The sequence below is a fragment of the Geotrypetes seraphini genome, chromosome 12, assembly GCF_902459505.1.
Source record: "Geotrypetes seraphini chromosome 12, aGeoSer1.1, whole genome shotgun sequence".
Classification (NCBI taxonomy): Eukaryota; Metazoa; Chordata; class Amphibia; order Gymnophiona; family Dermophiidae; genus Geotrypetes; species Geotrypetes seraphini.
Genome location: NC_047095.1, coordinates 74,865,761 through 74,890,076, shown reverse-complemented (window position 1 = coordinate 74,890,076; position 24,316 = coordinate 74,865,761). Strand labels below are relative to the sequence as shown.

Genomic DNA, 24,316 nt, shown 5'->3' with positions numbered 1-24,316 from the left:
AGAATTCTTATACTTTCAGGCAGACTTCCTGGGGCACCAGGCCGCACAATGGTATAAATTATTATCTGGATATTTGAATAAGAAACCAAAAACTGGACTTAGAGATATTTGGAGCATTGAGATAAAACATCAAATGAATGCATCTCAATGGCCACGTATTTGGTCTTGGAGGTTGAAATGTACAATGTCTGCATCTATGAGGCAAACATGGTTTTTCTTGTTGCATAGAGCACTCTGGACCCCTGTTCATTTACAAAAATTAGATTGCTCTAAGTCTAATAGATGTTGGCATTGTCATCTCGAGGCTGGAACTTTAGATCATTTATTATTTCATTGTCTGGGATCAAATAAATTGTATGTTAGAAAATCATGTGGCGTTGTCGTATGACACAATTTTATTTGGCATGTCTATGAGAGTTAAAAGCCAATTATCTTCCAGTAATAACAAACTTTTAATGATATTGACAGGAGTTGCCATCCAACAAATAACATATACAGTGGTACCTTGGATTACGAGCATAATCCGTTCCAGGAGCATGCTCGTAATCCAAAATGCTCGTTTATCAAAGCGAGTTTCCCCATAGGAAATAATGGAAACTCGCTTTGATGCGTTCCCCCCCCCCCTGCGATCCGGCACCCCCCTGCCTCGAACCGGCACCCCCCCACCACGATCCGACCCCCCCCCTGACACGATCCGACATCCCCCCCCCCCCGACACGATCCGACATCCCCCCCCCCCCGATACAATTGGGAACCCCCCCGCCGCTTCTTACCCTCATCTGGGCACTCTTGAAGATCGGCCTACTCGTCTGCTGGGCCTTGAGCATCTAAGCATGCTCAAGGCCTGCGAGTTCATATTCATGTTCAGAACGTGAACTCGCAGGCCTTGAGCATGCTCAGATGCTCAAGGCCCAGCAGACGAGTAGGCCGATCTTCAAGAGCCCAGATGAGGGTAAGAAGCTGCGGGGGGGGTGCCCAATTGTGTCGGGGGGTGCCCAATCGTGGCGGGGGGGGTGCCCAATCATGTTGGGGGGGGTCGGATCGTGGCGGGGGGGTGCCCAATCGTGGCGGGGGGGGGTGCTGGTTCAAGGCAGAGGGGGTGCCGGATCGCAGGGGGGGTGCTCGTAAATCGAGCCATGCTCGGTTTCCGAGGCACCGATTTTGCAAATGTTTTGCTCGTCTTGCAAAACACTCGCAAACCGGTGCACTTGTAAACCGAGGTACCACTGTAATTGGAAAGATTATAAAAGATTGAATTATTGTTTTTGGTGGAATTCAGTGTGCCACTTGTATAAATTGGAAAGAGCACTAGCAGTTCAAAAAGGATATTTTAATAAATTTAAGGATGTGTGGGGGCCATTAATGAATTATTGTAAGGATTAATTATCACCTTTCCCTACTTAATATAATTGCTGATTTGGGGTGAGGGGAGGGTTTTTGTTTTTTTAATTCATTATTAGATATGAAAGAAATGTTATATGATATTATATTATGTTATGTATATTATTTCAGATCAATTTGGTGGGAGGGATGGGGTTAAAGCTTATTTTCAAGACTAGTTCTAGAAATTCAAGTGATGTATATTTAAAATCTTGTTATTTTCTGTACACTTGATGTAAAATATAAAATGAATAAAGAATTTTTTTAAAAATATAAGCTATTATGGTATCGCAGTTTCCATAAAATATGGCAGCCTTTCCGCACCAGGGCATCTACCTGATTTTTCATAGTCAAATTCTGGTCCAAAATTATACCCAAGATCTTAATTGTAGAATAAACTTCATATGTCACAGCATTCACTATCAATGATGTTTCAATACAGGTTTGACGAGGAGATGTATAAAAGAATTTTGTCTTTTCCTTAATTTAAATTTGGCCATCCATTGTTCGATTATTGAAAGAACTTCGGTTATTATATGACTAATAGGAATAGAAACTGGGACCGGTATCAAGACTCTTATGTCATCAGCATAAGGAAACAACTTGATCCCTAAGTGAGAGAATTTTGTACCCAGAGAAGACAGATTGATGTTAGAGTAACGGGAATAAAGGAGAGCCCTGCGGAATACCACACTGATTACTCCAACTAATAGAATAATCATTATTGAAATGCACCTGGTAAGTACGTGAAGAAAAAAAAACCTCAAAATCAATTCAGGACTTTGTCTTGGATACCCAACAATTTTCGGTGATCTACAAGATCAAAGGCGCTACTCAGGTCGAACTGCATAATCAGTGCATCTGTGCCTTTGCTAAACAAATTATGCAGATTGCCACGAATAGAAGCCAAAACTGTTTCAGTACTAAATAAAGGTCTAAAACCAGATTGAGAATCATGTTGAAGTGAATGCCTGTCAAGATAATCAAGTAGTTGCAAATAGATCAAGCCTTGGATGCAATTGGTTTATAGTTAGTCACTATTGATATTGATTCTTTAGGATTGGGGGAGATTGGAGTAATCAGTATGTGTCCCTGAGCAGATGGAAAAGTACCCATTTCTAACAAATAAGACAATCAATCTAGAAGATATAACTGAAAATCCACATAAGCAACTTTCATGATCGCTGGAGAGCAAGAATCCAAAAAGCAATATGATTTAGCATACTTACTATATGGTTTGCTATAAATGTCCCAGTCCAGTTTGCTAAATAAGCCCCAATTAAATCATCATGACTAGCTGTATGAGACAGATTTGCATATTCATTAAGGATATCCAGGTTTGAGACCCTTTCTGCACTAACAAAAGTTTGCTTTATTGAGCAGGTACTGTGCACCTCGCTACACAGACTTTGAGGACCTGGAGCGCAAGTACTGGAAAAACCTAACTTTCAATCCCCCTATCTATGGTGCAGATGTGAATGGCACTCTTTATGACAAGGTAAAGCTGGCAGAGCAAGGACATGAAAGACTTCTTTGTTTCTGATGATTTTGAAGGAACCACCTTTCTTGACATAATCAAAGTGTACTAATGTAGCTTTACCAGGAGAAGGGGATTTAAGGCATACACTAAACAAGAAAAGTCCAGGAAGAGCATCAACAGTTAATGTTCATAAGATAGAAAGAGGGCAGCAGAACTGGGCGAGAAACTCCATAGATAGAGAGATGGACAGAAACTGCCAAGGATGGAGCATTTATAGATGTTGAGAAGATTCAAAGTAGATGCCCATGCTGCAATTACTTCCACTCGACAAGAACAAAGAGACCTATTAGTCTTAGATTTGTAATAGCAGAACTGGTGATGTGGCTGCCACTTCCCTTTTCGACCCCAGGCCTGTCCTCTCTGCCCCCACCTCTTTCAAGGCCAGCCACAAGATTAAAGCTGTACAAGCCTACATTGTAGGTCTGCCTACATTGAGGTCTGCCTACATTGAGGGCTGGACAGAGCGGCACTTCAGTGCAGACCTGTGCTTAAGGGCCCTCACAGCATGGTTACCTTAATCTCCAGGGCAGTCCAGGAAGAGGTAGAGGCAGCACGAAGGGAAAAGGGAACATGCTGGCTGGAGTAAAGAATGGGGGGGATGAGAAAACTGGGGAGATAACCACCTGTGGCAATACGGCACACCTGAAGGGTCAGCTATGGAGGGGGGCTGTCAATTAGCCTAAGACATCCGATACACTTGGACTGGCCTTGAGTAGCAAGCGAAGTAGTAACAAGGGTAATGAGAAATTTTAACATTGTATGGAAAGGTCTTCCCTTTGTTTCATTTGAACTGATCAGAGTAGTAAATCAGGGCTTAGGTCAGGTGAGCATCAACTTCTGATCCAGGTGATCATTTTTCTTAAGACTTGTAGATCAGTTTTAGGCCTGGTCATCCTCAGTGTCTCACAGAAAGGTTAGAAGGGAAAATATGCTTGTTCACAAAAGGCAGTGAAAAAGTGGGTTGTGAGGCCTGATGGCCAGGAAAGGAAATGAATGAAGATGAGGGAGACTCAACTCCATTTACAAAAGATGAATTCCAGCCAAAAGTGAGGAAAGAATAGTGATAAAACATCACCAGAGAACAATATCAAATGCAAAGAGCTTAGGATTGTCCAGAAAACCCATGTGTATGATGAGAAAAGAATTTATTTGAAGCTCCATTTTTCTAAAAATTTGCCATTATTTTTCCTTAGTGGAGCAACTTTCTTAGTATTATAGCTATAACTTTGATGTTTTCACACTCATCAATGATACTTTGATAAAAAGACATTTTATGCAAAAAATCTAGCAGTATTTTATTAAATGAACCTTTAGTATCTGCACTTTCGTGTGGAAAATAACATACTTTGCTAATAGCTAAACACATACACTTTGGTACACTTTTGTTCTTGTACAATCCTACTTTATTCTGGGACCAGTGGGTTATTTCTACCCGCCAGAACTTTGAGGGAAGCGTCAAACTTCAGAGACTTAAACCCCTCATTACTGGCTCTGTACTCCATTCTTAAGAACATAAGAAGTTGCCTCCACTGGGTCAGACCAGGGGTCCATCGTGCCCAGCAGTCCGCTCCCGCGGTGGCCCATCAGGTCCATGACCTGTAAGTGATCCTTTGTCTTAAACCTTTCAATCCCCAGTTTTCTTCTATCTATACCCTTCCATAATCCTATCTCTACCTCTATCTATATCCCTCAATTCCCTTTTCCTTCAGGAACTTGTCCAAACCCTCTTTGAATCCCCTTAATGTACTCTGACCTATCACATCCTCCGGAAGCGCATTCCAGGTGTCTACCACCCTCTGAGTGAAGAAAAATTTCCTAGCATTGGTTCTAAACCTGTCCCCTTTCAATTTCTCAGAGTGCCCCCTTGTTCTTGTAGTTCCCAATAAGCTGAAAAACCTGTCCCTTTCCACCTTGCTATAAGCCAGGCTGTAGGAGCTTTTCTTTTTTGCTCATGTTTCATTTTGCGTAATTTCAATTTTTGTATTCACAGTTTTCACCCTGCAGGGACATCCTTAACTGTGGAAGATTGCAGGCTTTTGGAAAAGTCTACTTCTAGGGGGTTCCCTGCTTGGCAGTAAGCCCCCTGGACAGCCTGCACATCAGACCAAGGCTCGGGGGCCGTTTCCTTGGGAGCTTGCTCACCCCAGGTTCATCTGTTAGTGGGTAGAATGCAGGCTGAGCTGTTCCGTGGAGGGGTCAGAGCCAGACTGCGTTCCTCCACCAGGCATCTGCACAGCGTGCCCAAGGGTGGCATAGGTATTTAGCCGTGGAGGTCAGGCCGATGGGGCAATCAGAAGATTTGAAATCCACATTTCCAGTTCTTTGAGGCAGAGGATCTTCTGTGAGCTGTTTCAGCACATGTAACACTGAGTACAGGCTAACAGCCTGAATCAGAGATTGGGGGGGGGAGTCTTAAAAAGAGGGTGCCCTACCTTTCCCCACCTCTAAAATCCCCAAACCGCCATTTTTGAGGATTCTTGGTTTTCCTGGGCTTTTAGTGGAATGCCGTGCAACCTCAACTCCGCCTTGAAAATTCACTTGACAAATTTAGGATTAAACTAAAAACATTCCCATTCAAAGACGCTTACCATAGCACTTAAATATTTCCTCTCCAACAGCTAGCAAACTACATGCAAACCGCTTTTAAGAAGCGATCCCCTTTCCTGATGTTATATCCTTCCCCTCTCTTCTGCTTTTTTTAATTTGCTTTTTTATTTTTAACGATGTAATTATTAACTTTCCCTTCTCCCTTTATCCCCAAACTCACGTTCGTTTTTGTAATCTGTCCATTTAATGTTTACACTTCCCCTCCTCTCATAATAATTTAATTTTAATTTTTTTTTTTGTTAACATTGTAAACCAGCCAGGTGTTCTTCGATGGTCGGTATATTAAAATTAATAAACTTGAAAATTTATTGGATTTTTCCCAATTTGAATTTAAACATATTTTTTATACTTCCAAACTTCATTTTTGAAAGAAGACCACATAGATGGCCTCCCCAGAGCAAGATGGAATGGATTCATGTCTCATTTTCAGCTTGCGAGGCTTGCCGGGATTTGGTGTCTTTGACCTCCAAAGAGCGTCTTCTAGCACCTTCTGCCCCGACTCCTACAAAAATGGTGTCGGGGGACCCTGGAGAGTGCGCTTACAGGGCGGCTAGAAAGAACCCCCCTCGTGGTGTAAACTCATTTGACCAGAGGTGTTTCGTCCTCTTGGGCAGAGTCGTCTACAGTTTCTCTGGATGAAATTTGCAAAGTCACTACCTGGTCCTCTTTGCATATTTTCACCAAGTTTTAGAGGATTGATGTGGCAAAGCAGGATGCTGCTTTTGGTGCCTATGTGATGGCAACAGGCTCATCAGTCCCACCCTGATTTTTCAGGACTGCTTTGTTATGTCCCACTGGTCCTGGAATAAAATGGGATTGTACAAGAATAAAAGATTAAGTTTTTACCTTTGCAAATCTTCTTTCTTGTAAATGCACATTTTATTCCTGGACCCATCCTATACCTTACTGATTCGTCAATCGTGTGCATTTGATTTTCTATTTTCCGACCAACCTTTATAAGAGTGCCATCAGAATTAGTTTAGCACTTGGTTTTTTTTTGGGGGGGGAAGAGATCCCTGGTTCAGGTGTCCCATTAGTCTGTACAGGCTGTGTTTTCCTATAACACTGTTTTATCATTCAGGTTTCTCCTGTTTCATAACTTGTTCTTGTTTGTCATTATTGCTGTTTTGCATTTGTTGATATGAGCAGAATTGATTTACTTGCCATGGAGTTTCCCTATTCCCCTCTCTCTTGTTGTTATCCTCTACAGATGTTCCTGGCTGCTTTAAGACTGGCTAAGGTACAGAGCCAGTGATGAGCTAAGAGGGGAAGGGGTTTAAGTCTCTGAAGTTTGAGGCTTCCTACAAAGGGCTAGATTCACTAAGCCCGCTGATTAAGTCCCGACCACTTAACGACCCAATTTCCCTACGACCCGATTCACTAACCTCATGGCCAATCATCCTCCAATTCGATCCGATCCACGCATGCAAATGAGGAAAAATGGCATGTAAAGTAGGCAGGCAGCGATTCACTAACCAAAAACTTGAACACCGACTGGGCTGGCCAATCAACAAACAAGCGACTGCTGGGGACCAGTCGCTCACATCGTTTCCAACTGCATCTCCTGCTCTCTGCCCCTATCGCCGCCCTGCTTCAACCCTGACTTTCCAGCTCTCTCTTCCCTGACTTTCCTGCTTCCTGCTTCAGCCTCAATTGCCGCCCTGCTTCTGCCCTGACTCTCCTGCTCTCTTTGCCCTGACTTACCTGCTCTTTGCCCTGCTTCTGCCCCGACTTTCCAGCTCTCTGCCCCCGATTTTTTCCTGGCTTTTCCCCGCAGTGCGAGCCCGTGGTTTTAACCCACAGTTTTAAAGCGGGTTAAAACCATGGGCTCGCTATAAAAAATAAAAGGTTGCTGCTCTGTAAGCATGCGCAGACCAGCATGCATCGGGATTGCTATTCAGTGACCCGTGCAGTCAGTTGGGGGCGTGATTCTGAGCGTCCTTATCTGCATGAGGACGCTTCGTAAATCAACCCCCTGCCCGCGGATCCGATAAGATCCTTGGGCTTAGTGAATCTAGCCCAAAGTCCTGGCGGGTAGAGGGAAATAACCCACTGATCCCTGAATAAAGTGTGGATTTACAAGAAAGAAGATTAGCAAAGGTAAGAGCCTAATCTTTTGTTATCATTTATTATGTATTTAAATTATGTATGTATTAATACATTTACATTTATCTGTGCTGCTTATTTGATATGTTTTAATTCATTTTAATTGTTTTAATTTTTCTTGAAATTGGGTTGTAGTTCTTTCCCCTCCTTTTTGTGCCGGTATATTCGTCTGTTTTAAAGTTTAGTTTTTTGTTGTTGCTGTTTTTGGTTTTTATTAACTTTGATGTTATTTTAATATTCTGTCTTAATTGTCTTTACCCTACTCAAATGTATTATGAATGTTAGCTGCTTTGAAACTTTGAAAAGGCGGGATAACAAACTTTAAATAAACTTAAAACGTGGCCATGTTGGGTCTTTGGTTTAATAAACCACATGTCTCTCTATTGATCTGCGGTTTCTCTGTTTATTTCCACAACCTCCACCTGGAGGCCATTCCATACATCCACCACCCTTTCTCTGAAAAAATGTTTTCTGAGGTGACTTTTTAATCTGTCCCCTTTCACCTTCAACCTGTGCACCCTCATTCCAGAGTTTCCTTTCAATTGAAGGCGATTCGCCTCATGCACATTTATGCTATGTAGCTCTGCCTGCTTAAGAATTCACAGACTTCAGTCTGTAGCTGACAGCGCCATCCCTGAGTTGGTCTCATCTTCTGTTAATCAGGGGTCAGGCATAAGCTCTTAGGTGCCCTTAAGAGGCTCGGTGATGCCTCGCAGAGTGCTGGCTGCATTATCGCGCCTCTGCCCGTTCTGGTGCACATCTGTTGGTCCGCAGGGGTGGAGATGTTTGGAGTCTGGCAAGCCAAAGATGAGCTTTGTGAAGCATTCCCAGCATTGTGGCAGTGAATTTCTCATCCAGCACAGGCTGACAGCTGTTGACAGACATCGGGGAAGGTTGCAAAAGTGGTTGTTTTAGTGTTTCCTGATGTTCCCCCCTCCTGAAAAATCCTAAAATCCTTTTTCTTTAGCACTCTCCAGACCAGTAGAGGTTAATCTTTACGAGTGGATATATATCCAATCATGACCAGCAGGTGGAGACTGAAAACAAAACTGTAGAATAGTACATAAGATATCCCCTTCTCTATTCTCATCAGTCTACTTCAGTCTCCAGCAGGTGTTGAGTATCTGTACCCATCTCCTTTGGTAGGGCTGTTGGAATTTGTTTAGTGGTTTCTAGTCCCTGTTTTTGGCCGGACAGAGCTTGGGCAGGCCCTGTTTGGGGGTCCTTCTGACCTCAGGGGTGTCAAACCCTGTGGGTCTCAAGTGGGGTCCCTTCCCACATTTTTTTAAAGGAACCTCAGCAGTAAGCCTTGCCCCCTAAATCAAGCAAGGCATATTGCTTCGAGAGCCTGTGGAGTCTGTTATGTAAAAAAAAAAAAAAATCCTGAAGTAGTGCTGGTCTGGAGGGTTGTTTCCCTTTAAGATAACTGTATTTTACTGGTTTTTTCATCTAACCAGCACTTTATTTCTAGCTAGGTCGCGTATGGAGCAATGAGCACTTCTCAGGGGAAAAAGTTCTCGTGCTCCAGACGCGAGGCAAGCGGTGTGCCGGCCGGTGCGGTGGAGGAGCTCTGTCAGCAGCGGCTGCAGGCGCCCAGGGCTTGCCGCCGCTAGTGCCTCACGAGTCAGCTAGGAGCAGTAGGGAAGCCCGGTCTTCTCCCACCGCCCTCGGAGGGATTCCCTGAACCTCTGACGGTCAGGGTTCAAAGGATTCCCTCTCAGCTGATTTTTTATCAGCTGATGCTGACTTGCCTGTTGTAGAGGCTGGGACTGTTCAGGCTTCCCATCTGCTACAGGCCATGGAGCTTTTTTGGCGGGAACTTCGCCATTTTCTCAGTCTGGCCCCTCCATTTTGTCTGCAACCTCAGGTGACCTTCCCCCTGTTTTGGACAAACAGGGGCAGGTTTCTGCTGGGTCCCCTGCTGTGGCAGGGAGTCCCTTGGGACCCCTGGGGGGTTTTTTCCCCTGATTTAATTTTTTCTTTATGTAGAGCCTATTTTCAGGGGACTGGGGGGTCCCGTATGCACTCAGGGGGTTTCGGGGAGTGGGGTTTCCTCTGCGCCCACTGTGGCTTTGCCTCCCTCTTCTCCTTTGGCGCCCCCTCCTCCTCCCTCGGCTAAGCACCCGCGGGTGACTTGGGATGAGGATTTATGGTCTGAGGACCTGGACCTTTTTGAGGAGTTCCAGGATCCTCTCGATTGGACGTCCGCTGGCTGTCGGGTTTCCCGCCTTCCGGCGAGGAGATGTCCATGGTGCGCATTTTTCAGAGGGATGAGCTACCTGACCTGATCTAACAGGTTTCATCGGTGTTGCGTTTTGAAGATCCGCCACCAGAGACTTCGCGTGTGGGGGACCATCTGCTTCTGGGTATCTGTACTGTATCCCGCTCTTTTCCTATGCATCAGGATATTTGGGATATTGTTCTGGTACAGTGGAAAACGCCATAGGTGCCGTTTCAGTTGGGGCACGCCTTGGCTCATTTGTATCCCATCACGGAGGGGGGATCAGGCAACGTTACAGTTGCCAGTGGTTGATGCGGTGGTCTCGGCGATTTCTAAGCGGCATACCGTGCCTGTTGAGGGCGGTTCTGCCTTACGGAACTCTGAGGAGCGTAAGATGGAGGCCATTCTTAAGCAGAATTTTCAGGTCTCGTCTTCGGAAGTCCAGGCAGCCATTTGTGGGGGGCTGGTGGCTCGCGCCGTGTTTCTGTGGGCTGAGCGTGTCCTGGATCGTAAGTCTGATGACTGGTGCTTGGGTGGATCAGGAGGTGGCGAAGATTGATATGGCTGCCTCGTTCCTCTTGGATGCTCTTTATGACTTGGTGCGGATTAGAGAATGACACGGTGGTTGTTACCCGCGGCTAGCCGCGAGTAACCTGCTGAAACGGGGAAAGAAAAATACTAGTCGCTGCGGGGACGGGGACAAGGCCATTCACTGCCCCGTGGAGCGGTGAATGGTCTTGTTCCCGCAGTGAGGCAATCAAAGATCGCGCAGTCCAGCAGTCCCCCACCCGCCCGATCGTAGCGTTTAGCCAGCTCCCTCCCTCCACCTCACTTTAGTTTGCAGGCTTTCTTTTTCGGCGACCCGCATGCTTTCAAAGAGCCGCGCACGGGCGGCTGCTCAGTGTTCAATCTTCTGCTCTGACGCAACCGGAAACAGAAAGTTGCAGCAGAGGAGAAGATTGAACAACTCCAGCAGCTGCGCGGGTCGCCAAAAAAGAAAGCCGACAAACTAAGGTGAGGTGGAGGGAGGGAGCTGGCTAAACGCTACGATTGGGCTGCTGGACCGTGCGATGCATGTTCCCGGCTCACACAAGGAAGGAGGAAGTGAAAGGGAGAAAGATTATACAGTTCAGTCATTAAGTTTCACAGCAGAATTTACAACAAATGAAATAAATTTTGCCTCTTTGTAGGCTAGTTGTAAGACCCCCACCTTAAGAAACTTCATTTCTTGAGACCACACCTTTTAGAACATTAAGAGGAAGGAGATGTTTCAGGAAAGGGCTGCTAAAATGATGTAGGGTCCCTGACACAAAGGCTTTAGAAGCTTAAAATATACTTGCTGATGGATAGAAGGAATGGAGAGACGTGATGGAAACTTTCAAATATTTGGTGGGCTTCGGTAAAGGAGTCATGACATGGCATAACATTATAGGGAAAAAAGTGTAGGAAGACTGATGCCTGGAACAGTCTGCTAGTAGAAATGACAAAAACCCAAATCTAAAAACACAGAACACAGTAATAAAGGGCTGCTAGTGGTGGCGGTGGGGCTGATAGAAGATATGAAAGAAGGGTGGTAGAAAGGAACAGATGGTAAAGGAGGGAGGGAAGGGTGGTGGTGGAAAGGAATAGAACAGGCATTGAAAGAGGGTAGAGAGGAACAGACCCTGAAGGGAAATGTGGAAGGCAGAGTGGGGGGAGAAGACGCTGGAAGGGAAGAAGATAGATGCTAGACAATGGGGGAAGAAGATGGGTACTACACCAGTTGGGGGTGGTGGTGAAGGGAGAGGGCACAGTAACAGCAAATGGAAGACGCAGAGAGAAGACACACAGTGGATGGAAGGAATTGAATGAGATGTGGAAAGCAGAAACTAGACAACAAATGTAGAAAAAAAATTATATTTATTTATTTTTTGCTTTAGGATAAAGTAGTATATTAGTTGTGTTGATAAAAATTTATAAACAAAGCCCTGCCAGGTGAACATCTCTTTCTCTAGTTCAGCAGCCAGAACTTTGATTTATAAGGAAGGAATAAGCTAAATATTGCAGTACTAAGGCTTATATGGATGCTGCAGGGATGGTGACGGGACGGTGAAGGGGACGGTGGGGCGGTGACGGGGACAGATTTTTTTCCCCGTGTCATTCTCTAGTGCGGATCTCAGCTAAGTCTATTGCTTTTGGCGTGGCCGGCGGATGCCGCATCCAAATCTAAGCTTACTAAATTTTCCTTTTGGGGGTCCTTTTTGTTTGGAGAGGATTTAGATGAGTTGCTTCAGACTCTGACGAACTCTAAGGTGCCTCGCCTGCCTGAGGACCATGCTTGCCTGGCGTCTCGGGGTGGCACTGCCTAGGGGCATCTGCGGGAGTTCTGCAAGTATCGCCCTGGATGTGGGGCGCTTCTTTCTGGGCTTCTGGTTTTTCCCTGGGCAGATTTTATCAGCGCATGTAGTCCTTTTGGGGGGGGGGCCCGTCGGGGAGCTGAAAATCCCTCTGCCAATTCCTCCGTTGTCCATCCTGCCCAATGACTCCTTGCTGGCTCCCCCTTTGGTTCCGGTGGGGGTCCAGCTGCACAATTTTTTTTCCCCGGTGGGCCAAGATCACGTCCGATCAGTAAGTCCTGGAAGTGGTGCGGGACGGTTATGCTCTGGAGTTTGCCCACTCTCTGCCAGATCTTTTCTTAGCCTCTCCTTGTCAGACCCTTCAGCACTTGCTAGATCTCAAAGCAGTGGTTCAAGTACCCCCTCAGGAAACATAGAAACATAGAAATAGACGGCAGATAAGGGCCACGGCCCATCAAGTCTGCCCACTCCAGTGACCCTCCCTATCTATCTTTGCAGATAGATCCCACATGTCTATCCCATCTGGCCTTAAAATCTGGTACACTGCTGGCCTCAATAACCTGAAGTGGAAGACTATTCCAGCGATCAACCACCCTTTCAGTGAAGAAGAACTTCCTAGTGTCACTGTGCAGTTTCCCGCCCCTGATTTTCCACGAATGCCCCCTTGTTGCCGCGGGACCCTTGAAGAAGAAGATGTCTTCTTCCACCTTGGTGCGGCCCGTGAGATACTTGAATGTCTCGATCATATCTCCCCTCTCTTGACGTTCCTCGAGTGAGTAGAGCTGCAATTTCCCTAACCGCTCCTCGTACGGGAGCTCTTTGAGTCCCGAGATCATCCTGGTGGCCATTCTCTGAACCGATTCCAGTCTCAGCACATCCTTGCGGTAATGCGGCCTCCAGAATTGCACACAGTACTCCAGGTGCGGTCTCACCATGGATCTATACAGTGGCATAATGACTTCAGGTTTACGGCTGACGAAACTCCTGCGTATGCAACCTATGATTTGCCTTGCTTTGGATGAAGCTGCTCCACTTGGTTTGCAGACTTCATGTCTTCCCTGACAATCACCCCTAAGTCTCTTTCTGCTTCAGTTCTTGTCAGAATCTCGCCATTTAGGGTGTAAATCTTGCATGGATTTTGGCTTCCCAGGTGCGTGACTTTGCATTTTTTGGCATTGAAGCTGAGTTGCCAGGACCTAGACCAGTGCTCCAGCAGAAGTAAGTCATGCACCATATCGTCTGCCATTGCTTTTTTGTCTGTTGTGCTTTTACTCACCACATTGCTCAGTTTGGCATCATCGGCGAATAATGTTATTCTACCTCGGAGCCCTTCTGTCAAGTCTCTTATATAGATGTTGAACAAGATCGGGCCCAGGACGGAGCCTTGTGGCACTCCACTTATCACCTCCGACATTTCGGAGGGTGTGCTATTCTCCGCCACCCTCTGAAGCCTACCCCCAATCCAGTTCCCAACCCATTTGGTTAATGTGTCGCCCAAACCTAAAGAACTCATCTTGCTCAGCAACCTGCAGTGTGGCACGCTATCAAATGCTTTGCTGAAATCCAGGTAGACGATGTCCAGGGACTCACCAACATCCAGCTTCCTCGTCACCCAGTCAAAGAAGCTGATCAGATTGGATTGGCAGGATCTCCCCTTAGTGAATCCATGTTGGCGGGGATCCTGTAGATTCTCCTCGTCCATGATCCTATCCAATTGGCGTTTGATTAGGGTTTCCATTAGTTTGCTCACTATTGAAGTAAGACTCACTTGTCTGTAGTTTGCCATCTCTATCCTGGAGCCTTTCTTGTGTAGTGGAATGACGTTAGCCGTCTTCCAGTCCATCGGGACGTTACCTGTACTAAGGGAGAGATTGAAGAGTGTGGATAGCGGTTCTGCCAAGACATCAGCCAACTCCCTGAGTACCCTAGGGTGTAGGTTGTCAGGCCCCATTGCGGCACCGGCAGATACTCAATTTACTTTGTGGTGCCCAAGAAGGAAGGGGACCTTTCGGCCCATCCTGGATTTAAAGGGGGTCAACTGGGCTCTCAAAATTCCTTCTTTTCGCATGGAGACGCTGCAATCTGTCATTCTGGCAGTTCAGCCGGGGGAGTTCCTGACTTCTCTTGATCTGACGGAGACCTATTTGCATGTTCCCATTCGAGTCTCTCATCAGCGCTTCCTTCACTTTGCGATCTTGGATCGGCACTATCAGTTCTGTGCGCTTCCTTTTGGTCTAGCCACAGCTCCCCGGACGTTCACCAAGGTGATGGTGGTCGTCGCGGCGGCCTTGCGGTGGGAGGGCAATCTGGTACACCCCTACCTGGACGACTGGTTAATTCGGGCAAAGTCGTTACAGGAGAGCACCCGGGTTATGGCTCGGGTGGTGGAGTTTCTCCAGTTGCTGGGCTGGGTGGTCAACCTTGCCAAGAGTCGGTTGGTCCCGGCTCAGCGTCTGGAGTACCTTGGGGTTCTGTTCGACACCTCCTTGGGGAAGGTCTTCTTCCAGAGGCCCGGGTAAGCAAATTGCAATCTCAGATTCGCCTCCTTTTGGCGTCCCAGTGTCCTCGGGCGCAGGATTTCCTCCAAGTCTTGGGGTTGATGGCGGCGTTCCTGTTTGTAGTGCAGTGGGCGCGGGCCCACATGCGTTCTCTTCAGTATGCTCTACTCCGGAGGTGGTTGCCCCAGAGGCACAGTTTGTATGTCCCTGTCCCTCTGCGAGGCTTGGCGCGCTGCAGTCTTCATTGATGGCTCCAGACCTCTCATCTGATTCAGGGGGTGAGTCTGGATCTACTGCAGTGGATGGTGCTTCTCATGGATACCAGTCTCCTCGGCTGGGGGGCTCAGTGTCTGGGTCACTCAGCTCAGGGCACTTGGTCCCCGGAGGAGGTGTCCTGGTCGATCAATGTGTCCTTCTGGCGCTGTTAGCTTTCCGCTCCCTTTTGTTGGGCAAGTCGGTCAGAGTTCTGTCGGACAATGCCACAGCGGAGGCTTACGTCAATTAACAGGGAGGCACCAAGAGCGCTCAGGTGGCACAGGAGGCAGCTCTGCTCATGCTTTGGGCGGAGTCGCATCTTCAGGACCTCTCGGCCTCTCAAATAGCCGGGGTGGAGAATGTTCAGGCGGACTTCCTCAGTCGTCGTATCTTGGATCCCAGAGAGTGGTGTCTCAGCCCCGTGGCTTTTCAGTTGATAGTGCAGTTTTGGGGTCAGCCCCTGCTGGACCTGATGGCCATGAGTGGCAATGCCAAAGTACCCCGCTTCTTCAGTCTTCGCAGGAACGGTCTGGCCAAGGGTCTGGATGCTCTAGTTCAACCATGGCCAACGGAGGGGCTGTTGTACGTGTTCCCTCCGTGGTCATTAGTGGGCAGAGTTCTCCGCATTGTTTGTCATCTGGGTCTTGTGGTTCTGGTGGCTCCAGATTGGCCTCGTCATCTGTGTTATGCGGATCTGGTGAGGCATCTGGTGGCGGATCCTATTCCTCTGCCTCTCTTGGACGACTTTCTGATGCAAGGGCCCATTCCCATGTTCGACCCGTCTCCCTTCTGTCTTACAGCTTGGCTCTTGAAAAGGGTCGCCTAAGTAAGAAGGAGTATTCAGATAAGGTGATCTCTATTCTCTTAGGGTCCCGGAGGCTTTCTACCTCTCGGGCTTATGTGCGGGTTTGGCGTCTCTTTGAGGGGTGGTGCCAGGTGCGGGGAGTGGTCTCTTTGAGGGCTTCTCTGCCTAACATCTTAGAGTTCTTGCAGGATGGCCTTGATAGCGACCTAGCTTGGTCTTCTCTTCAGGTTCAGCTTGCGGCCTTGTCAGCTTTTCGTGGGTTAGTGACAGGTCTGCATTTGACAGCCATTCCTGATGTGATTCGCTTTTTGCGGGCGGCCAAGTTGCTCCAGCCTCTCGTGCGACCCTCTGTTTCATCTTGGGATCTCAATCTGGTTCTTTCTGTTCTGGTGCACCCGCCTTTTGAACCGTTGGGCGGCTGCTCGTTGAAGGACCTTACTCTGAAGGCGGTCTTTTTGGTGACTATTACTTCCACTAGGTGTATTTCTGAGCTACAGGCTTTCTCTTGTAGGGTTCCTTTCTTGGAGTTCTCTAGGGAGCGGGTTGTCTTTAGGCCTGTTCCTTCCTTTCTGCCAAAAGTAGTTTTTCCCTTTCATGTCAATCAATCTGTAGTCCACCCGGTGTTAGGTAGTCGGGAGGGCTCTTCTGAGCAAAGACAGCTGCGCAAGTTAGATGTCAGTCGGATCCTTCGCTCTTATGTGCAGCGGACCGAGGAGATCAGGAATTCAGATCATCTCTTTGTCCTTTTGGCGGGTCCTCGTAGGGGGGCTAGCGCTTCTAAGACGACTATTGCGCGCTGGATCAAGGAGACTATTGCTTCCGCTTATCTTCTGAGACAGAAGCCTGTTCCGGAGTTTCTCAAGGCTCATTCCACTCGGGGTCAGGCAGCTTCTTGGACTGAGTCTTCGCTCGTGCCTCCAGTGGACATTTATAAAGCTGCGGTTTGGTCTTTCTTGCATTCCTTTGTCAGACACTACCGGGTAGATGTTCAGGCGTGTCGGGATGCGGTGTTCGGCAAGCGTGTTCTGGTGTCGGCCCTTCGGGGGTCCTGCCCGTGATGGGAACTGCTTTGGTACGTCCCATTTATAAAGATTAACCTCTACTGGACTGGAGAGTGCTAAAGTAGGTTCTTATCTACTAATTTACTTTCTTTTAGTTTCTCCAGACCAGTAGAGGTCCCCACCCTGTTTGTTGTTGTGTAGTTGGGGCTGTTGCGCGGGCAGTTTTGTTTTTTGCTGCGGGTTCTAGTATTTTTCTAGGGCCGGGGAGTATTAAAGAACAGTGGCTGTGGCTTGGCTCGCTTAGCTGGCGAGCTGTGGGGACATTTTCCTTCTGATATTTCTCCTTTGCATTTTCCAACAGCATTTTGGGTATGTTAGTTGTTGCTCCTGTTCGGAGTATTGTTTCTTTCTGTTTTCAGTTCTTGGTTCTGCTTGGCTATTCAGCAGACTGATGAGAATAGAGAAGGGAATATATTATGTACTATCTCACAGTTTTGTTTTCAGTCTCCACCTACTGGTCATGATTGGATATATACCCATTCGTAAAGATTAACCTCTACTGGTCTGGAGAAGCTAAAAGAAAGTAAATTAGCAGGTAAGAACCTAATTTCTCGTTTTTTAGAGTTTGGGACATGTAAAAATATTGTGATTTTGGCACAAATTTCTTGATGGCGGTCATCTTGTATTTTTTGTGATTTTTTTTTTGTTTGTTTGTTTTGAGTTTTGGGGTTTTTTTCCTCTAAAGCTCCCTACTTCTTCAAAACTGCAAATTTTGCCTGGAAACTTGCTGGGATGGAGTCTTTGAACTCTCCTTATGTAGATTCTTGCCAGGATTGTGCAAATTTAGCTCTTTTAGAGCATCTTTGTGCCACATAATACACAGCAAGCATCCAGCTTCTCTCCTGCTGAAGCATTTGACCAAATGCTCATCTAGCCTGGCTCATCTACCCATGCACAATCCCACGCCCTCGAAGAGGCATCCGAGTGGTGTTGTGCCTTTGGTGTTTGCCTGCTGCTGTATGCACACTGCCTTTCCTTCATTTAGTGGACCCTGATGTAGATGTTTTGATCACTGTTTTTTGTTTGCAAGTTCAGCGCTTCCCGGAGCGGGAAAATCAGGGACTGAGTGCTGGATCTGCGGAGCTTGTATCTTGGGAATGATTCTTCTGTCCTGTACACGCTTTGACAATTTTTAAGTGGTATATCAAATTTTAATAAACTTGGAAACTATTTCAGTTTGCGGTTCTGCCTGACCTTATTTCTGGGTCTTTGCAAGAATTGCATTTAGTCACTCAGACTGCTCCGTCCACTTCTTCCTTCTGGCTTTGTGGTGTGCCTTCGTAGTCTGCTACCTTTCCCTTGCACCTTGTTGTAAGCATTCTGGTCTCAGAGCAGTTTGACTCTCCGGAAGGTGCTCTGAAATTTGCTAGAGCCATGTCATGCTTGTCCCCTCTGGCACAGGCATGTCAGCAGCTTTTGGCTCAGCCCAGGGTGTATATAGGACCACTGTGTGGATGTGGTCCTCAGGACACTTTTTTGACGCAGCTGCTTTAGGCATCAAAGCTGCTTCAGCGTCGGTTTTTGTTGCATGCGCCCATCTCGCTGAACTGCGCATACTGGAGAGTGTGGCAGTGGACCTCTAGGTTCACCATTACTTGGACAACTGGCTCCCTCGTTGGCTGAGGGATGGCACACAGTGGAACAGGTACTCCAGGTGCTGAAGGACCTGGGCTGGATTGTCAATTTCAGGAAGGGTCATCTCATGCCCATACACTCGCTGGAATACCTAGGAGTCCTTTTTGACACAGCGGCAGGCCACGTCTATCTACCAGAAACTCGCAGGCAGAAACTCTGTGCCCAGTTTCTTCCCTTCTACAGCGGCTGGCTCCATCGGCATGGGATTTTTTTCAAGTTCTAGGCTCCATGGTTGCCACACTGGATGTGGTTCCTTGGGCAAGGGTGCTCAGGCATCCTCTTCAAATTGCTTTGCTCTCTCTCGCTAGGCTCCACACTGGGATGCCCTGTAGAACTGTCTACCTAGGACTCTGGAAGCCCGAGCAAGCATGGACTTGTGGCTTTTCCCGCAATCACTCCGCAGGGACGTACCGTTACACATTGCCTCCAGGATCGTGGTGATTCCATCCTTCAGGGCTGGGGAGCCCATTTCAATCATTGTCCTGATCAGGGATGTTGGTTGCCCTCTCAGCAAACAGGGTCAATCAGTCGGTTGGAGCTCAGAGCCATGGAGCAATTTGTCTAGCTCTGATGAGATTGCAGAAGAATCTGGAGGACCAAGCGATCAGGGTCTTCTCCAACAATACAACCACAGTAGCCTCCGTCAATCGCCAGTGAAGACTTAGAGCACTCCTCTGGCTCAGGCAGCTGTCCCGTCTTCTTTTCTGTAGGCGGAACATCCTCTCCTGATGCTGACGGCAACCTATGTGGTGGCAGTAGACAACATTCAAACAGACTTCTTCAGCAGACAGAAGCTGTATCCGGGCGAGTAGACCCTATCCCCAGAGGTGTTCTAAGTAATAGTGGGGCACTGGGGGTAGCCCCACCTCATGGCCACAGCTAAAAATAAAACAGGAAAGCGGATCACTTCTTCAGACAAAGTTCCAAGCCCAGAAGTGAAGGGCTCAATGCTCTGGTGCAGCCATGGCCTCAAGAGATTCTCCTGTATGTGTTTCTTGGCCGATGTTTGACCGGGTCATTCGGAGAATTGCGTCTCATCTGGGCCGAGTCATTCTGGTGCTCCAGATTGGCCTTGCAAATCATAGTACGCAGATCTGATGCGCCTACTCAGAGATTGTCACCTGAGTGCCTATCTGAACCTTCTCTTGCTGGGTCCGGTTTCCATGGAAGATCCGGGTCACTTTGCTCTTACAACATGGCCCTTGAGTGCACAGTCTTAAAGTATAAGGATATTCTGCCCTGGTTGTTGATACTCTTCTGAAGTCTAAAAAGTTATCCATGTTGTCAGCCTATGCTAAGGCATGAAGGACCTTCCAACATTGCTATGACCAAGACCAGGTGGACCCTTATTCAGCCCCAATCTCAATTATCCAAACCAGCCTGAAGAAAGGTGAGTATTAAGGCATCTCTGTGGCTTCTCTTCGGGTCCAGGTGGCCAGGCTCTCCTGTTTTAGATCCTGGGAGTATATTGGCATCTCATCCTGATGTTGTTAGATTCTTGAGAGGCTCTTCATGTCAAACCGCCAGTTAAGCATCCTTTCCCTTCCTGGGACCTTAACTTGGTGTTGTATATCCGTACCAAGACTCTCTTTTGGAGTCCCTTCGAGATGCTTCCCTCTTGGGCTTGACACTCAAGACCGTTTTTCTGGTTGCCATTACTTCGGCGCATCCTGTGTCAGAACTGCAGGCTTTGTCTTGCAGAAACCGTTTCCTTCGTATTTCCTTCATTCCGTAGGTAGTTTCAGCTTTCCATGTCAATCAGGAAGATGTGTGCAGTTTTTCTGCATTATCTGGAGGTCACCAACGAATTTTGTGTCTCTGACCATTTGTTTGTGCTGACTCATTCAGTTCAGGCGGGTGCTCCCACTTCCAAGGCCATGATTTCCAGATGGATCTGTAGGGCCATTTTATCAGCCTAAATTCTTTCTGGGAAACAGTCTCCCATTTCCATCAAGGCACATTCTACCAAGAGGTTGGCTTCTTCATGGGCCGAAGCTAGATTCTGACTCTCCTGAGGAGTTTTACAGAGCAGCAACATGAGTCTTCTCGTCACAAGTTTTTTGTGGCATCTTCTAGCAAAGTTTCTTTCTAACCTTTTATTACCATAAATTCAACTTTGCATACAATGCATCCAACGATTAAAATATTAGGAGTTACTTTAGACCAGCACCTCACCATGAAAACTCGGATAGATCTGACGATATCTAGAAATGTTAAAACAACAGTCAGGGCGGCCAAACTCCGGATGGAAGAAAGTATAGCACAACAGATTAAAAAAAGGGATAAATCCTTTTTTAAGTACGTTAGCGACAGGAAAAAAAAGCACAAGCGGTATCATGCGCCTAAAGAAACCCGACGGAAACTTCGTAGACTCGGACGCAGACAAAGCAGAACTACTCAATAACTACTTCTGCTCGGTTTTTCACCTGCAAATGCCAGGGTCCAGTTCTCAGCTACAGACACAAGGGTACTCAGAGGACCCATTCCGGGACCTTGAATTTACCGCGAGCAATGTCTACCATGAACTATCAAAGCTAAAAGTAAAACAAAGCTATGGGCCCGGATAATCTACACCCCAGAGTACTTCGGGAATTGAGAGACGTCCCTGCTTTTCCAATCTTTCCCTACACAAGGGAAAAGGCCCCCTGGACTGGGAAAACTGCCAACGTTATTCCGCTCCACAAAAAGGGTGCAAGTCAGAGGCTGAAAATTACAGACCAGTGAGCCTCACATCAATAGTGTGTAAACTCATTGATAAAAAAACAGATTGGACGCAATTCTGGATGATGAAAAATTAAGGGACCCACACCAGCATGGCTTTACGAAGGGAAGATCTTGTCAATCCAATCTGATAAGCTTCTTTGACTGGGTAACAAAGAAACTGGATGGGGAGAGGTCCCTGGACATCGTGTATTTGGACTTCAGTAAGGCCTTTGATAGTGTCCCACACCGAGGTTATTGAACAAAATGAATGCAATGGGTCCCTAGGAGTAACACTGACTACATGGGTAGAAGACTGGCTATTAGCGGCAGACTTCAAAGGGTAATAGTAAACGGTATTCCCTGCCAAAAAAACTCGGAAGTGACCAGTGGAGTACCATAGGGCTTCGGTTTTGGGCCCGATATTATTTAATATCTTTATAGGGATCTGCCTCAGGGACTCTCATGGCAAAATTACATTATTTGCTGATGATGCTAAACTATGTAACGTTGTGGGCAACGTAGCAGAACCAGGCAGCGCAACCATGCCCGACACTATGACACAGGACCTGCTTTTACTGGAACAATGGTCCAGTACTTGGCAACTGAATTTTAATGCCAAAAAATGTAAGGTGATGCACCTTGGTAGTGGAAATCCATGCAGAACATTACACCTGAATGGTGAAAACCTAACAAGAACTGTAGCAGAACAGGACTTAGGAGTAATCATCCGGAAAGACATGAAAGCTGCCAATCAGGTGGAGAAAGCTTCAGCAAAGGCTAGACAAATGCTGGGTTGCATCAGAAGGGGTTTTATTAGCCAAAAACCTGAAGTTATACTGTCGTACAGATCTATGGTGAGACCTCACCTGGAGTACTGTGTTCAGTTTTGGAGGCCACATTATCAAAAGGATGTGAAGAGAATGGAGTCAATTCAGCGAATGGCCACCAGGATGATCTCAGGACTTAAAGATCTCCCATATGAAGAACGTTTGAGCAGACTGCGCTTATATTCTCTCGAAGAGCGCAGAGAAAGGGGGACATGATAGAAACATTCAAATACATCACAGGTCGCATTGAGGTGGAGGAAGAAATCTTTTTTCTAACCAGTCCCACGGCGACAAGAGGGCATCTGCTAAAGCTTAGAGGAGGAAGATTTCATGGGGACACCAGGAAATACTTCTTCACTGAAAGGGTATATTGATCGATGGAATGGTCTTCCACGGTCAAGTAGTCGAGGCAGTAACATGCTCGACTTCAAGGGACGATGGGACAGACAGGTGGGGTCACTCAAGAAGAATGCTTAATAGATGGATTCTCGAGGGAGGGAGGGTTCTTGAGTGGGAAGACTTGTTGGGCCGTCGGCCCTTTTCTGCCATCATACTCTATGTTTCTATGTAGTACGTAAAGGTTATTTTACCCTACAGAAACTACGAACTATTAGATCTTATTTTGAATTTGCTGCTTTTAGATTATTGGTTCAATTACTTTTTATTAAGTCTTCTTTATTATTGTAACATTATTTATCTGACAGTTACTAAGAAAGAATTAGCGAGGGAGAAGCAAGATGGCCACGGTGCAGTAAGGACACTAGCAACTCGTTTTCCTGCCAGAATTATTTCCTATCTCTGTTCATCGAGGTTTTTATCTCGATGCCTAAAGAAGGGGAAGAGTGGCTGCTACAGCCTGTCAACCTGAACCTACCTCGCGAAGGCAGGAGACGATGGATAGCTTCCTTACATCTTCGCCTTGGGACGAACCGGCTTTGCAGAGTCGAAGGGAGGTCTCGGCGTTCGGGAGCGAGGTGTCGCTTAGCCCAGCAGGACCAGTCCCTCCCCAGCAGCCATGAGAAAGGGAAACTATGGCGGCTCAGAAGGGACAGGATGCAGTCTCCCTTGCTGAGCTGGGAGGGCTTTCCGGCATCCCTGGATTCTCAGGCAGCAGAAACGATCGTGGAGAGGGCAGAGCTGGCTCTACCAGTGGGAGGTCAGATTCCAGCAGTTCCCCTACTGGAGAGGCCAGCAGAGTTCATGTTGGAGTTTATCTGGAAGGCATTAGACTCGTTATACAAATTGTGTACAGGAAAAAAGAATTGAGTCTCTTCCGGAAGGAATGAAGACTCAGGGGGTAAGAATGGATTGTTTGGACCAACAGGTTCAAGGGATACAAAAGTCTCAAGTTACCTTAATGCAAGATATATTATTGCTAGTAAGAAAAGTCGAAAATATGGAAAATTATACTCAAATGTTAATTTGAGAATACTTAACTTTCCAAAAGTACTAGCAATGTCTCCTAGAGACTTATTTCAAAAATTTCTTAAGGAATCGTTTAAATACCCAGAGTCTGGACTTCCACCTTTACACATAAGAACATAAGAAACGCCTTCACCGGATCAGACCAAGGTCCATCTAGTCCGGTGATCCGCACACGCGGAGGCCTATTTAGGTGCTCCTTTTTGGGGACCCGGATTTCCCGTATCCCTCAATATGATCTGCAAGAAGGTGTTCATCCAACTTGCATTTGAAACCCAGCACAGTATTTTCTGCCACCACCTCCTCCGGGAGAGCATTCCAAGCGCCCACCACTCTTTGTGTGAAACAGAACTTCCTGACATTTGTCCTGAACCTGCTGCCATTCAGTTTTAGGCTATGACCTCTTGTCCGTGTCACATCTGAAAATGTCAGTAATGCTGCTTCCTGGTCAATTTGATCAAATCCCTTTAATATTTTAAAAGTCTCTATTAGATCCCCACGCAGTCTTCTCTTTTCGAGGGTGAACAGTCCCAGTTTTCCGAGGCGTTCCATGTAGCTTAAATTCTCCATGCCTTTGACTAGTTTCGTGGCTCGCCTCTGTACCCTCTCCAACAGAATTTTACCTTCTTAAGGTATGGAGACCAGTGTTGGATCTACAGTATTCTAAGTGTGGTCTGACCATTGTTCTGTAAAGTGGCATTATAACATCTTCCAACCTACTCGTGATCCCTTTCTTAATCATGCCTAACATCCTATTTGCTTTCTTCGCCACCGCCACGCATTGAGCCGATGGCTTTAGGGTTCTGTCTATCAGCACCCCCAAATCCCTTTCTTGTTCGCATTTGGCTAATGTCACCCCCGACATCTTGTATTCATGTTCTTTGTTTTTCTTTCCCAGATGCATCACCTTGCATTTGTCT

At 46.8% G+C, this 24,316-nt stretch overlaps 1 protein-coding gene across 2 annotated transcripts in view; it reads left to right on the top strand.

The window, feature by feature from the left end:
- KDM4A (lysine demethylase 4A) overlaps positions 1-24,316 on the top strand; it is a 226,336-nt gene that overhangs the window by 54,472 nt on the left and 147,548 nt on the right. For both annotated transcript variants that reach the window (XM_033916196.1, XM_033916198.1), the window contains exon 4: positions 2,764-2,878. In XM_033916196.1, coding sequence (XP_033772087.1) covers positions 2,764-2,878 — 115 coding nt within the window. The remainder of the gene's footprint in view (positions 1-2,763; positions 2,879-24,316) is intronic.